General features: G+C 48.2%; 1 protein-coding gene across 5 annotated transcripts in view; it reads left to right on the top strand.

Moving 5' to 3' along the window:
* The first annotated feature begins 512 nt into the window (after positions 1-512).
* Positions 513-15,492, top strand: part of hpn (hepsin) — a 79,404-nt gene continuing 64,424 nt past the window's right edge. The window contains exons 1-3 of one of the 5 annotated variants that reach the window (XM_063038943.1): positions 513-635; positions 962-1,005; positions 11,453-11,578. In XM_063038943.1, the coding sequence (XP_062895013.1) occupies positions 990-1,005; positions 11,453-11,578 (142 nt within the window). In that variant the 5' untranslated portion in view covers positions 513-635; positions 962-989. The other 4 variants (XM_063038942.1, XM_063038944.1, XM_063038941.1 and 1 more) reach the window with 4 other exon arrangements.

Below are 15,492 nucleotides of genomic sequence, written 5' to 3' on the forward strand. Positions count from 1 at the left end.
ACCAGGCTGCATGCACGACCGGCACATTTATTTCTTGTATTTTCAGTTTGTCATCTTTTGCACATTGGTTGGTTGTCAGCCTTTGTGTAAAGGGTTTCATTGGTTCTGCTTCTACTGTGAATGCCCACAAGAAAGTTAATGTGGTAACATATTCATACTTTGATAACAAATGTACTTTGAATTTCTGGAGTAGGTTAAAAGGTCAGCACCTTTAAAAGAGGTAAAAGAGTTGGGTGGGGAGAAAGTTGTGTTGATGTTCTTGAGTTATTTAGTCAAGTCCTTCGTGACCTCATGGTCCTTTCTTCCAGGCAGATACTGGAGTTGCCCAGTTTGGGACCTGGCTGGTTTTGAACTTGGGAACATCCACCTAGAAGGCCAGTGCTGACGCCACCACACCACCAGCAGGCCCTCCTATATACTGGGCTCTATGCTTTATTAAATCCAAAGTTCAAACACGGAAGAGTTAGTGTCCTTCACGTTCACAGTCTGAACACTCTATCTTCCGGCGAGAGAAGACCCGCAAGAAAGCAGGGTGCGTGGCTCCTTTAAGAGCGGCCTTGCGTGTGGTGAGGTGTGTGGAGCTTGACTTTTGGTTGGTCGCTCGACTTTCCCAAGTGCGGCTCTGTGCGAGGCAGGTGAGTGATGGAGGGTTGCGATGTGAATTAGCTTGGCACATTCAGGTGAATTTTCTCTTGGCATTCGTCTCAAAACAGCTTAGATATTTTTGAAAGAAATTTGCCAGCTCAACTAAGAAGTTTGGGGGGAAAGTTTTGCGCTAACCTGGGATTAAGGTAGAGTACTTCTCTCCTCTATTTTCTCCTGTGAACTAAACACGTTGGAGTTCGAAAAAAATGCTGCTGTTGTTGTTCTTTGTAAACCGCCCTGTTAGCGGGCTAATAATTTATTTTAGCCTTCTCTTTCGCCAAAGCAGAATTCTTGAGCATTTCCGTCTCTTTTGCAGATCAGACCAGCTCATTGTTAAAGGAGCAATGCCAAGTTTGGAAAGTAAGTTTTCAATAAGGTTTTTGAAAAACTTTTTTTTAAAAAAGTAGATGTACTGTTTTTATCTAAGGAAAGGATAGCGTGGACAGAACTTGCCCGTTTAAACTCACTCGGATATCTGTAAAAGTGGATTTTTACGAAATCGTGTGTGTTAATTGAGAATACGCAAACCTCCAGGCATTTTTTTCCCCCTAAGAAGGACTTCCTTTGTTCGAGATTGTGCAACAGATACCTGCATCGTCATCTGGGTAGACTGAGGCTCAGGTATTTGTGTGTGAGAGACAGAGAGAGACTGGTTCGAGGGGACGGCACATCCTTTCCTGGAGAGAGGCCCGTTGAGCCAATGGCGACAACGCTTGTTCACTGTGACAGAATTATCCCATGGGGTGGTACCGGGACCGGAGAAACTGGACAGGCTTGGGACTGCTTTCTCCTCGAGCCAAGGAGGGTAAGGGATGACCTTATGAGGCTTTTAACCTCATGAAGGGTGCAGATAAGGTGGATGTTCAGACTCTTTTCCTCCCAGGGTTGGGGGTGTGTGTGTCTAATACTAGGTAAAATAGTTTATTGTCACATGTACCAAGGTACAGTAGAAAGGATTGTTTTGCATACCAGTTATGCAGATAATTTCACTCCTTAGTGTTTGGAAGAAGTGCAGTATAAAACGATAACAGAGGAAGTGTAGTGCAGGTAGACAATAAGTGGCAAGATCAAAACGAATAGATTGTGAGGTCAAGCGTCCAATTTGTCATACTAGGGGACCATTCAATAGTCAAAACAACAGATCAAAGGATAAAAGTTGTCCTTTTGAGTCTGGTAGGACATGTATACAAACTTTGTGTCCTCTGCTTGATTGGGGGGGGATTGAAGAGAGAATGTCTGGGGTGGGTGGGGTCTTTGATTATGCTGGCAGCCGGAAGAAGTATGGACGGAGGCCGGTTTCTGTGATGTGCCAAGCTGTGACCGTGACTCTCTCAGTTTCTTGGGGTCACGGTGGGAACGGCTGCCGTGCCAAGCCGTGATGTATCCGGGTAGGACGCTTCCTGTGGTGCATCATTGACTTGAGTTCCAAGGAGAGACTGGGCAGGCTGGGACTGTTCCCCTGAAGTGAAGGAGGCCGAGGGAGACCTTACAGAGGTTTTAAAACCATGAGGGGTGCAGACAAGCTGGATGGTCACAGGGTAGGGGAGTCTAAAATGGCAGTGTTTAGGTAAATTGGTTAATTATCGTTGTGTATGTACAGTGAAAATCTGATTTGCATACACCTATACAAGTCATTTGATTACACCGGAGCATTGAGACGGGACAAGGGGAAAGCAATAACAGAACACAGATCATGTCTTACAGTTGTAGAGAGAGTGCAGTGCAGGTGGACGATAAGATGCTAGGGTCTTCATGAGGTTGAAGGGGAGAGGGGAGAAATTTAGAGGGGCGATTTTTTTTCCCACCCAGAGGGTGATGGTCTATGGAACGAGCTGCCAAAGGCTATGTTTGAGGCAGACACACTGACAAAGTTTAGAAGGCACTTCGACAGGTACGTGGGTAGGAAAGGTTTAGAGAGAGATGCAATTAGCTGGCAGAGACAGGATGGGCTGCAGGACTTGTCTTCACACTGTGTGCCACTACAGTCTCAGCACTAATCTCCTTATTAAACAGAAGTTGTTAATGTGCTGGGAAGGTCTTGGAGAGGGATCGCCGATGGGGAGCATTGTCCTATCAGGTTTGGGGGAGGGGGAGATGAGAGAGTCACAGACACTGATAAATCCAAAATAAAACCAGAAATTGCTGGCGATACTGGGCAGGTCCGTGAAGAGAGGAACTGTCTGGGGTCTTCTGATCCGTGTGGGATGATGGGGCTTGTGCCTGCTGGGGTTCGGGAGAGCTGTGCGGGTGGGCAGAGAGCGTCACTGGATTGAATTCTATCTGGACCTCTGGCCACTGAGGTGGAATCTAGAACTGGGGTGGGTGGGGGGAGAGGGGTCCTGTGTGTAAGGGAAAACGTTATGCACATTTTGAACTGGGGAGTGGCTCCTTGACATGGGAAGAAACCATTCTGCCCATCACCTTTGTGCTAACCACATGGAGCCCCGTGACAAGAGGGTAGAATATGACGTTCCAGCTCCTGTACTCAGTGCCCTGACTGATGAAGGCCAGCCTGTCAAATGCTCTGTCTACCTATGGTCCCTCTTTCAGAGAACCGTGTTCCTGTACTCTGAGATCCCTCTGTTTTACAGCACTCCCCAGGACCGTACAGTTCACTGGAAAGTCCCCTTTCTGGTTTAACTTCCCGGCGACATCCTCATAAACCCTGAAACGTGCCAACTTCTTCCCGGATTTGAAGTGGGGAGGGTGTTTCTTTGGGGTGGGGGATGGCCTCAGAATGAGGGATGAGCAGTTCTGGACAGGCATTTTCCGGAGTTAACTTTAGCGGGGAGCGGGTGACGGAGTGGTGCTGAGGTTGAACAGGGTAGGGGGCTCAAAGGGGTAAATGATTTGAGTACCCCCCTGTCCATCCATCTTTTCAAGCACACAGGTGCAAGGGTTTTATGTGTTCAAGCCCTCTGATCTGGGGGCTTGCAGACACCCCCACCCTGTCTTTAAGGTCAGAGGGGGCAAGAAAAGTTTATGAGGATGTTACTAGGAAGTTAAACCAGGGCAGGATGTACACAGTAAACGACAGGGCCCTGTGGAGTGTTGCGGAACAGAGGGACCTTGGGGTACAGCTACATGGTTCACTGAAAGTGGACACAGATAGTTAGGGCTGTGATGAAGGTGTCTGGTATGCTGGCCTTCATCAGTTAGGACACTGAGTACAGGGGTTGGGACGTCAGCTTACAGCTGTACAAGACAATGGTGAGACCGCACTTGGAGTACTGTGTGCAGTTCCAGTCGCCCAGCTACAGTAAGGGTGTCGCTAAACTGGAGAGGGTGCAGGGGAGATTCACCAGGATGTTACTAGGACTGGAGGGCTTGAAACTGTACAGGCTGGGACAGTTTCCCCTGGAGCAAAGGGACACCTGATAGAGTCTTACAGCCACAATGACTATCGTCCAGTAGCATTTGCATTCACAGTGATGACGTGTTTTGAGAGGTTGGTGATGAAACATATCAACTCCAACCAGAGAAACAACCTGAATCACTCCAGTTTGCCCTGCAAAGCAACAGGTCCACAGCAGGTGCCATCTCAATGGCTCTTCATTCAACCCTGGAACATCTGGGCAGCAAAGATGTAGACATTAGGATGCTCTTTATTGACTACAACTCAGCGTTTAATGCCATCATCCCCTCAAAACTAATCAATAAGCCAAGACCATGAGATATAGGAGCAGAATTAGGCCATTTGGCCCATCAGGTCTGCTCTGCAACCTTGGCCTGAATGCCACCTTGTGTAATTGGAATCTCGATTTCCCCACCTGCAGACCCCAGTCCGTTCGGTTTGGCAACCACATCTCCACAAACTCCACCCGCCCAGGTACGCCACAAGGCGGGGTGCTTAGCCCCTGCTTCATACTTATGACTGTAAGACTCGGCACAACTCCAATGCCATATTTAGGTTTTCTGGCACCATTACTGCTGTTGGCCGAGTCAAAAGTGGTGACGGATCAGCGTATAGGAGGGAGATTGAAAATCTGGCCGAGTGGTATCATAGCAACTTCACTCAATGTCAGCGAGACCTTGGAGTTGATTATTGACTTCTGCAGGAGAAAAACCAGAAGTCCATGAGCCATTCCTCGTCAGAAGATCGGAGGTGGAGAGGGTGAGTTCCTCGGTGTTATCATTTTGGGGGACCTGTCCTGGGTCCAACACAGAGGTGAAGTTACAAAGAAAGCACGGCAGCGCCTCTACTTCCTTTGGAGTTACAGCGTGACATCTAAAACTTTGCAGTTGACTGGCTGCGTCACAGCCTGGTATGGGAACACTAATGCCCTTGAACAGAAGATCCCACAAAAACCAGTAGATTTGGCCCAGTCCATCACAGATAAAGTCCTCCTTGCCGTTGAGCACACCTACACAAAATGTTGCTGCAGGAAAGCAGATCCATGATCAGGGACCCCCACCACCCAGGCCGTGCTCTCTTCTCACTGCTGCCATCAGGAAGAAGGTACAGGAGCCTCAGGACTCACACCACCAGGTTCAAGAGCAGTTACCACCCCTCAACCATCAAACTCCCGAACCAAAGGGGGTAACTTCACTCGCTCCATCATTGAAATGCTCACACAACCTAAGAACTCACTTTCAAAGACCCTTTATCTCATGTTCCCAACATTTATTGCTTATTATTTCTTTCTGTGTTTGCAGTTTGTTGTCTTTTGCACATGTTGGTGCGGTCTGTCATTGATCCTGTTACTCTATTATGGATTTATTTAGTACGCCCACAAGAAAATGAATCTCTGGGTTGTATAAGGTGACATGTATGTACTTTGATAATAAATTTGCTTTGAACTTTGATAAAACCATGAGGGGTGTAGACATGGTCACAGTCTTTATCCCCAGCATTAGGGGAGTATAAAGCTAGTACAGAATATCCAGCACATTATTCTCTGTAAATTTCATCATCTGTAACGAAATCCTACCACTAAGCACATTGTTCCCTCCTGCTTCCCCTCCCTTCCCTCCCCCGGTTTCCACAGGGATCGGTCTCCACATGACTCCCTCGTCCACTCGTCCCTCCCCACTGATCTCCCTCCTGGCACTCATCCTTGCGAGCGGAACAAGTGCTACATCTGCCCCTACACCTCCTCCCTCACCACCATTCAGAGCCCCAAGCAGTCCTTCCAGGTGAGGTGACCCTTCACCTGTGAGTCTGCGAACCTCCCCCTCCCCACATCGGTGAGACCTGACGTAGACTGGGGAGGAGGGGCGGGGGTCAGCTTTATGAAGTACCTTTCACTCCGTCTGCCAGAAAAGACGGGATTTCCCAGAATCAGCTTGCCATTCCCATCCCGTTGATGGCCCTCCTCTTCTACCACAGTGAGACCAGACGCAGGCTGGAGGAGCAATGCACGGTATTCTATTCTATCTGGGTAGCCTCTAACCTGATTTCTCTTCTGGTAGTTTGTCCCCTCTCCCTTTTCTCTCCCCTTCCATTCCCCGCTCTGGTTCCCCACTTGCCCCTTCTCCTCATCTGCCTCTCCCCTCCCTCCGGTTCCCCTCCTCCTTCCCTTTCTCCCGTGATCCACTGTCCTCTCCTGTCCGATTCCTCCTTCAGCCCTTTTCCTCTGCCACCTATCACCTCCCAGTCTGCACGATGATTAGAGTCACAGACAGAATAGTCGGTCGGTATCTTTCTCCCCGGGGCACGGTTTTAGGTGAGGGGGGAAGTTCAAAGATGTGCAGGGCAAGTTTGTTTTACGTGGAGAGTGGTGGTGGCTGGAATGTGCAGGGTTGTGGTGGTGGAGGCAGATACAATAGAGGTGTTTAAGAGGCTGTTTGAGTGTGCAGGGAGGTGGACCATGAGCAGCGAGAAGGGGTTTGTTTAATTTGGCAATGCGTTCAGCACAGTGACTTGCATTCATTTATTATTGTAACACGTACCGAGGTACAGGGAAGAACTTTTGCATGTTGTCCACACAGATTATTTCATCATAACAGAACACTGAGGTCGTACAAGGGGGAAAACAATAACAGGATGCAGAATAAAGTGTCGCAGTTACAGAGGGAGTGCAGTGCAGGGGAATAATGTGTCAGAGCCACAATGAGGTAGATTGTGAGGTCAAGAGCCCATGTTATTGTACCAGGGAACAGTTCAGTAGTCCTGTAACTGTGGGCTGGAACTGTCCTTGAGCCTGGTCCTACGTGCTTTCGGGCTTTTGTATTTTCTGCCCGATGGGAGACTGAAGAAGAGAGAATGTTTGGGATGGATTTATGAAGGGGAAATCATGCTTGACTAATCTTTTGGAATTTTTTGAGGATGTAACTATGAAAATGGACAAGGGAGAGCCAGTGGATGTAGTGTACCTGGACTTTCAGAAAGCCTTTGATAAGGTCCCACGTAGGAGATTAGTGGGCAAAATTAGAGCACATGGTATTGGGGGTAGGGTACTGACATGGATTGAAAATTGGTTGGCAGACAGGAAACAAAGAGTGGGGATTAACGGGTCCCTTTCGGAATGGTAGGCAGTGACTAGTGGGGTACTGCAAGGCTTGGTGCTGGGACCGCAGCTGTTTACAATACAGGTTTCCCCTGCCATCCGAAGGTAGAGCGTTCCTATGAAACGATTCGTAAGCCAGAACATCGTAAAGCGAAGAAGCAATTACCATTTATTTATATGGGAAAAATTTGTGAGCGTTCGCAGACCCAAAAATGACCTACCAAACCATGCCAAATAACACATTAAACCTAAAATAACAGTAACATATAGTGAAAGCAGGAATAATATGATAAGTACACAGCTTATATAAATTAGAAATACTTCTTACCACGATTGTCTGCACTGTTCTCCGTAGCAAAAATCTCACGCAAGTGCTGTTGGCAGAAACACTCTCTCCAGTAACGTTTAAGCTATGAAGCTGCCAAATCATACCAAATAACACGTGAAAATACATAGTCATAGTCATACTTTATTGATCCCGGGGGAAATTGGTTTTTGTTACAGTTGCACCATAAATAATAGTAATAGAACCATAAATAGTTAAATAGTAATATGTAAATTATGCCAGTAAATTATGAAATAAGTCCAGGACCAGCCTATTGGCTCAGGGTGTCTGACCCTCCAAGGGAGGAGTTGTAAAGTTTGATGGCCACAGGCAGGAATGACTTCCTATGACGCTCTGTGTTACATCTCGGTGGAATGAGTCTCTGGCTGAATGTACTCCTGTGCCCACCCAGTACATTATGCAGTGGATGGGAGACATTGTCCAAGATGGCATGCAACTTGGACAGCATCCTCTTTTCAGACACCACTGTGAGAGAGTCCAGATCCATCCCTACAACATCACTGGCCTTACGAATGAGTTTGTTGATTCTGTTGGTGTCTGCTACCCTCAGCCTGCTGCCCCAGCACACAACAGCAAACATGATAGCACTGGCCACCACAGACTCGTAGAACATCGTCCAGCAGATGTTAAAGGACCTCAGTCTCCTCAGGAAATAGAGACGGCTCTGACCCTTCTTATAGACAGCCTCAGTGTTCTTAGACCAGTCCAGTTTATTGTCAATTCGTATCCCCAAGTATTTGTAATCCTCCACCATGTCCACACTGACCCCCTGGATGGAAACAGGGGTCACTGGTACCTTAGCTCTCCTCAGGTCTACCACCAGCTCCTTAGTCTTTTTCACATTAAGCTGCAGACAATTCTGCTCACACCATGTGACAAAGTTTCCTACCATAGCCCTGTACTCAGCCTCATCTCCCTTGCTGATGCATCCAACTATGGCAGAGTCATCTGAAAACTTCTGAAGATGACAAGACTCTGTGCAGTAGTTGAAGTCCGAGGTGTAAATGGTGAAGAGAAAGGGAGACAAGACAGTCCCCTGTGGAGCCCCAGTGCTACTGATTACTCTGTCGGACACACAGTGTTGCAAGCACACGTACTGTGGTCTGCCAGTCAGGTAATCAAGAATCCATGATACCAGGGACGCATCCACCTGCATCGCTGTCAGCTTCTCCCCCAGCAGAGCAGGGCGGATGGTGTTGAACGCACTGGAGAAGTCAAAAAACATGACCCTCACAGTGCTCGCTGGCTTGTCCAGGTGGGTGTAGACACAGTTCAGCAGGTAGATGATGGCATCCTCAACTCCTAGTCAGGGCTGGTAGGCGAACTGGAGGGGATCTAAGTGTGGCCTGACCATAGGCCAGAGCAACTGCAGAACAATGCCAGGGTCTTCATGATGTGGGAGGTCAATGCCACCAGTCTGTAGTCATATAGCCGATATAAAGTAGAAATAATGTATGTACAGTGTAGTATCACTTACCGGAATCGAGAAGTCAGTGCAGAGCACACTGATGATGGTATGTTAGGTTGAGTCATTGGAGGTTGGGGTGGTGCAGTGGCCCCCACCCTCCAGGCAGCGAACTGATACCGATCCGCGAAGCACGCAGGGGTACAGCGGTAGCCGGGACGCACCCAGCACATCTTTAAGAAAAAAGCCAAAATAAACAAGCTAGTTAATTAGGTGCCGCCTGGCATGTAAATGTCGGCCCACATCAGAGGCAATTGCTGATTACACAGAGCAAGTGAAATCGGTAATTGCTTCTGATCTGGGCTGACATTTACGTGCTGGGCGGCACCTAATTAATTAACTTGTTTATTTCAGCTTTTTTCTTAAAGACATGCTGGGTGCCTCCTGGCTACCGCTGCATTCTCTGCGAATCGGTATCTGTCGGCGGCCCGGAGGTCGGGACCACGGGGGTGTCATCTTATCGTCGATCAGGGCAGGCAGGTCATCTTCTATGTCTGCCTGCCTCGATGTCGAAGGTCGAGGTTCATTGTCTGCTGTGGCTGATGTGGAAGGCTTGAAAAACGACAGTATGCTTGACTGCTAGACTCGTGCATTTTTCTATCATACAGTTCTTTATAAACCATCTTGCAAATATGCCCTAAACTGACGTACCCTTTCAAAATTAAAGTCGTACTTTATCATTGCAGCGAAAATCTCACGCAGTTGCTTTACGTTCAGTTCCTGGACGACTTCACTTTCGGTCTGTTCGCTACTGCATTCGGTTTTGATTGTTATCCCTTCCTCTTCCAATTGCATCAGCTCTTCATCTATCAGTTCTTGGTCATGGGATGCCAAAACCTCTTCAACATCATCTTCATCAACTTCCACAAGCCAAACTCACTTTATTCTTACTTGGTTCACCACGATCGAAATGCTTAATTATGTCTAGTTTTACGCTGTGTAACACCCTTACGAGCTCTTTCAGGCTTTTCCGATACCTTTGAACTCATCTTGCAAACGGCTGCTCACAGGCACGTGTTTAAGCAATGGCGGCGAGAATGCCGTTCCGGGGGAGGAGAGCGGCTGCCCGGGGTGCGCGCTGCCTTTTATCGCGGCTGCCTTTTTTCACGCGCTGCTTTTTTCGTAACAGTGAAAACACCTTCTGTTAGCGAAAACAGGTAACTAATGTAAGCCTTTCATAACAGTGAGGTTTCATAAAGCGAACGTTCGAAAAATGGGGGACACCTGTATACATTAATGATTTAGATGAAGGGATTAGAAGTAACATTAGTAAATTTGCAGATGACACAAAGCTGGGTGGCAATGTGAAATGTGAGGAGGATGTTATGAGAATGCAAGATGACTTGGACAGGCTGTGTGAGTGGGCAGATGCAGTTTAATGTGGATAAGTGTGAGGTTATCCACTTTGGTGGCAAGAACAGGAAGGCAGGTTACTATCTGAATGGTGTCAAGTTAGGAAAAGGGGAGTACAACGAGATCTAGGTGTCCTTGTTCATCAGTCACTGAAAGTAAGCATGCAGGTACAGCAGGCAGTGAAGAAAGCTAATGGCATGCTGGCCTTCATAACAAGGGGAATTGAGTATAAGAGCAAAGAGGTCCTTCTGCAGCTGTACAGGGCCCTGGTGAGACCACACCTGGAGTACTGTGTGCAGTTTTGGTCTCCAAATTTGAGGAAGGACATTCTTGCTATTCACGAGGTTAATTCCCGGGATGGCGGGACTGTCATATCTTGAAAGATTGGAGCGACTGGGCTTGTATACACTGGAATTTAGAAGGATGAGAGGGGATCTGATTGAAACATATGAGATTATTAAGGGATTGGAAATGCTAGAGACAGGAAACATGTTCACGATGTTGGGGGAGTCCAGAACCAGAGGCCACAGTTTGAGAATAAGGGGTAGGCCATTTAGAATGGAGTTGAGGAAAAACTTTTTCACCCAGAGAGTTGTGGATCTGTGGAATGCCTTGCCTCAGAAGGCAGTGGAGGCCAATTCTCTGGATGTTTCAAGGAAGAGTTAGATGGAGCTCTTAATGATAGTGGAGTTAAGGGATATGGGGAGAAGGCAGGAAGGGGGTACTGATTGTGGATGATCAGCCATGATCACAGTGAATGGCGGTGCTGGCTCGAAGGGCCGAATGGTCTACTCCTGCACCTATTGTCTATTGATGGGAGGTGTATTTGATTAGCCAGCTGTTCTACAGAGTCCATGGAGGGGAGGCTGATTTCTGTGATGTCTACAACTCCCTGCAGTTTCTTGCGGTCACAGACAGAGCAGTTTCCGTACCAAGCCGTGATGTATTGGGATGTGGAAGGGATTGTTTGCTGTACAGGACTGTTCTCAGCCTGTTCTGCATCTGTCTGTTGCAGGAAGAGGGTGGGCAAACCATGGTTCCTGGTGGCCTCCCCGTCTGGAACGTCCGTCAGGGTTAGGGTTAACCGATTTGGGAGTGGAGGGAGGGGAATTGGGAAGGGTCGCACGTTGAGTCTGTGAGTTGGGGAGGGAATGGACTAACAGTTTAACCAGGAGTCCCTTATCTTGTCCCCAGATGGTGTCCAGTCAGGACCCAAGAAACAGCAGGGCCCTTCCCATCCGGCCAAGAAGGCAATCATCGTCGCTGTGACAACCGTCTGTCTCCTGGCTGCCGCAGCTGCAGTGACTTGTTTAGTTGTCGGTGAGTAACGGGAGGCTGGGAGGATTAGAAGTGTGGGGCTCGAGATTTCGGCTGTCCCAGAGCAGCAACCTCAAGGCGTCCCTTTGGCCCATCGTGTCCCTGCTGACCCATCTACGCTCACCCTTCTCTTGCACCTGGTGTTACTAGTTCAGTGTGGTGAGGGTCTCTCTGTCGTCCCCACCCCTTGTCAGGGACTGTGTTCTAGCTCCTACTCTCCAGGGGAAAACATTCCCCTTGGCATCACTCTGTCCTCTCCATGAATCATTAATCAGTGAGATTGTGCGGCAGACTCAATGGGACAAATGGTCCAACTCTCCCATGTCTTATGGAGACGGTGATGTATCTGACTCTCACATCCATGCATTATTAGGGCTGTAGACAGGGTAAGACCATAAGACATAGGAGCAGAACTAGGTCATTCGGCCCATTGAGTCTGCTCTATCATTCAATTTATTTTCCCTCTCATTTTCATTCTCCTGCCTTCTGCCTGTATAACCTTTGACACTCTTACTAATCAAGAACTTACCAACGTCACTTTAAATATACCCAATGACTTGGCCTCCACAGCCATCTGTGGCAATGAATTCCACAGATTCACCACCCTCTGGCTAAAGAAGTTTCCCCTCATCTCTGTTCTAAAGGCATGTCCTTTTATTCTGAGGTTGTGCCCTCTGGACATAGATCCTCTCACTCTTGGAAACTTCTCTACATCTACACTATCTTGGCCTTTCAACATTCAGTAGATTCCAGCGAGATCCCCCCTCATTCTGCTAAACTCCAGTGTGTACAGGCCCAGAGCCATCAAGTGCTCCTCATTACTTCCCAGAATCATTCTTGTGAACCTCCACTGGACTGTCCCCAATGCCAGACAATGCCAGTCCCCAGTGCAATTTTCCAACTGTGGTCCGACCAGTGCCTTAAATCCTCAGCGTTACATCCTTGCTTTTATATTCCGCCCTCTGAAGATGAACGCTAACATTGCATTTGGCTTCCTTTCCACCATCTCAACCTGCAAGTTAATCTTTAGGGAATCCTGCATGAAGACTCCCTAGTCCTTTTGCACCTCTGGTTTCCGAATTCGCTGCCCATTTAGAAAATAGTCTATGCCTTTGTTCCTTCTACCAAAGGGCATGACTGTACACGGTATTCCACCTGCCACTTCTTTGCCCATCCTCCTAATGTGTCCAAGCCCTTCTGCTTCCTCAATACCACCTACCTTTCCGAAGATGGGTGGGTTTGGTGAGATGAGAACTGGAGGTTGTAAGCGTGAGTGAAAGGTGAAATATTTCAGGGGAATCTGAGTGGGAACTTCTTCACTCTGAGTGCAAGTGTGGAAGAGGGAAAAGTCGGGATAGGTGTGGATGAGGGAGGTATGGAGGGATATAGCCTGGGTACAGATAAGTGGGACTAGACAGAAGATTGAACGGGCATGGACTGGGAATGTTTATGTGCTGTCGTATTCTATGACTGCCTCAAATGCAACGGAAGACACTCTACCCTCCTGTCAAGGGACACACAGTTCAGAAACAGGCCATTCGGCCCAAATAGTCTATGCCGACCAAGAGTCCCACCTGAGCTAGTCCCATGTGCCCGCTTTGGCCCATAACCCTCTAAACCTTTCCTATCCATGTACCTGTCCAAATGTCTTTCAAATTTTGTTAACGTGCCTGACTCAATCACATCCACCAGTAGTTCATTCCCTCTGGGTGCAAAGTTGACCCCGGGGTCTCTATTAAATCTTTCCCTTCTCTCCTTAAACTTAATGCCCTCTAGTCCTTGTGTGAACAACCTGCCCTCTCAGGTGCCCTTTAAATCCCTTGCCTCTCTCCTTAAAATGTGTTCTCTTGTTTTTCAGTTCTCCATTCCTAGGGAACAGATTGTGTGCTGTCATCTTCTATAAGCCTGTCGTGATTTTGTATGTTCAGAGTTCCAAAATGTGGGTGAGAATACATGTCACCACATCTCTGTCGTGACAGAGTGCAGCTTATCTTTTTAAAACAATGAATCCCTGGGTCTAGATTCACCCTTGAAGAGTAACACCCTCTCCATACGACCCCTCATCTTAATCCAGCCTCCCTGTCCCTCCTCTACACTCCACACATATGAGCCAACCTTTCTCCTTGAGTCGACCCTCCTGCTCCAGGGGTTTGGAGTCAGATTCATGTTTGTTTGCCACGCATGTCGAAGCATACAGTGAAATGTCGTTGAGTTTACCACCAGTGCAACCTAAGGCTGTGCTGGGGGCAGCCCGCGAGTGTCACCACACATTCCGGCACCAACGTAGCCCGCCTGCGATGCTCAGCCAAGGAACAGAGAGCACAACGGCAAAACAAGTCCTTTCCACTCTCCCTCCCACCAAAACACACAGACAGGTATCCAGTTTCCACCCCCCCTCAGTGAAACGCGGTCTCCCCCCCAGTGAAACGCGGTCTCCCCCTCCCCCCCCACTGAAACGCGGTCTCCCCCTCCCCCCCACTGAAACGCGGTCTCCCCCTCCCCCCCCACTGAAACGCGGTCTCCACCCCCTCCCCCCCACCGAAACACACGGACAGACATCCAGTCTCTACCACCCGACCTCCAGTCTCCAGGCTTCGGCCATTGGTTTTCGACATCTGGACTTCTGATTAGTCTTTGGGCTCTGATCGTCAGCATTGACTCTCTGACTAGATGATGACAGGACCCCGACCTCCGGGTGTGCTGACTGACCGGCCCTCATGCCCCCGCTTGAATTGTCTTCAAGCGGAGGTTGGACTGCAGATGTCCTTCATCACCCCTCCACTTCACCGGACTTTCAGCACAGAGCAGAGCCCTAATCTCTAACTCCTCTGCGTCCCTGTTCCTGGACTTTAACTGGAGACCTAACTCCCCCACTTCACCGTCTCTAAAACCCTAACCTGACCTCTGACTCTCCCCTCTGTTCCCAAAACTATTCCTGTGAGCTAAATTTGAACCACAATCTTGATGGAGACCACAAATCAGTGCCACCTAGGAGAAAAAAAAACTAGTCTCGTAAACCCCTGATCTGCTCCGAAGGAAAGGAGTAAACATCCTTTCAGTAAAGACTCGCTGCTCTGGATGATGTCTCAATACTGTATGATAAGACTGTCACCAAGAATTTGATGATATAAAAATCGTGTGTTGCTTTTAATGCTTGTGTGAAACTACAGGATCAAGTGCTATACCACAAAAACAGGCCCATCGGCCCACTTAATCTATGCTGGCCCACAATCCCCTATTTCAAATTCAAATTCAAGTTTAATTGTCATTCAACCCCACATGAATACAGGCAAATAAAACAGCATTCCTCTCGTGCTAAGCCATACACAGCACTTTCAAAATAGCAAGCAAAAGAAATCGTCACACAGAAAAAAAAATATATAGCCCAAGTCCCTGAAGGACTTGTCCTGTGAATTGCGGGTGCAGTTCTTGTCAGTGTGCAGCCACTGCTATCAAGCCTGTCATTCTGCCGATTGAACACTGGAGGGCAGCACCGACCGGAGAGGCCAGTTCCCAACTGAGCACGGATGTCTCATTACACCCTCGGGCGTCTCCTCTCCTGAACCGCAGCAACTGGCTTGGTTCTCACTACAACCAAGGCAACGCAAGATCCTCACCATCTGTCGCGCCACTGAACTGCGGCATCTTACAATATCAATGTCCGTAAAGGTTAACTGCAGGTTGAGTTGGTGGTGAGGAAGACAAATGCAATGTTAGCATTCATTTCGAGAGGTCTAGAATACAAGAGTAGGGATGTGAAGCTGAGGCTTTATAAGGCACTGGTGAGGCTTCACCTTAGTATTGTGAACAGGTTTGGGCTTCTCATCTTAGAAAAGATGTGCTGGCATTGGAGAGGGTCCAGAGGAGGTTCGCAAGGATGATTCTGGGAATGAAAGGGTTATCGTACGAGGAACATT

Source organism: Mobula hypostoma, assembly GCF_963921235.1.
Source record: "Mobula hypostoma chromosome 8 unlocalized genomic scaffold, sMobHyp1.1 SUPER_8_unloc_1, whole genome shotgun sequence".
NCBI classification, from domain to species: domain Eukaryota; kingdom Metazoa; phylum Chordata; class Chondrichthyes; order Myliobatiformes; family Myliobatidae; genus Mobula; species Mobula hypostoma.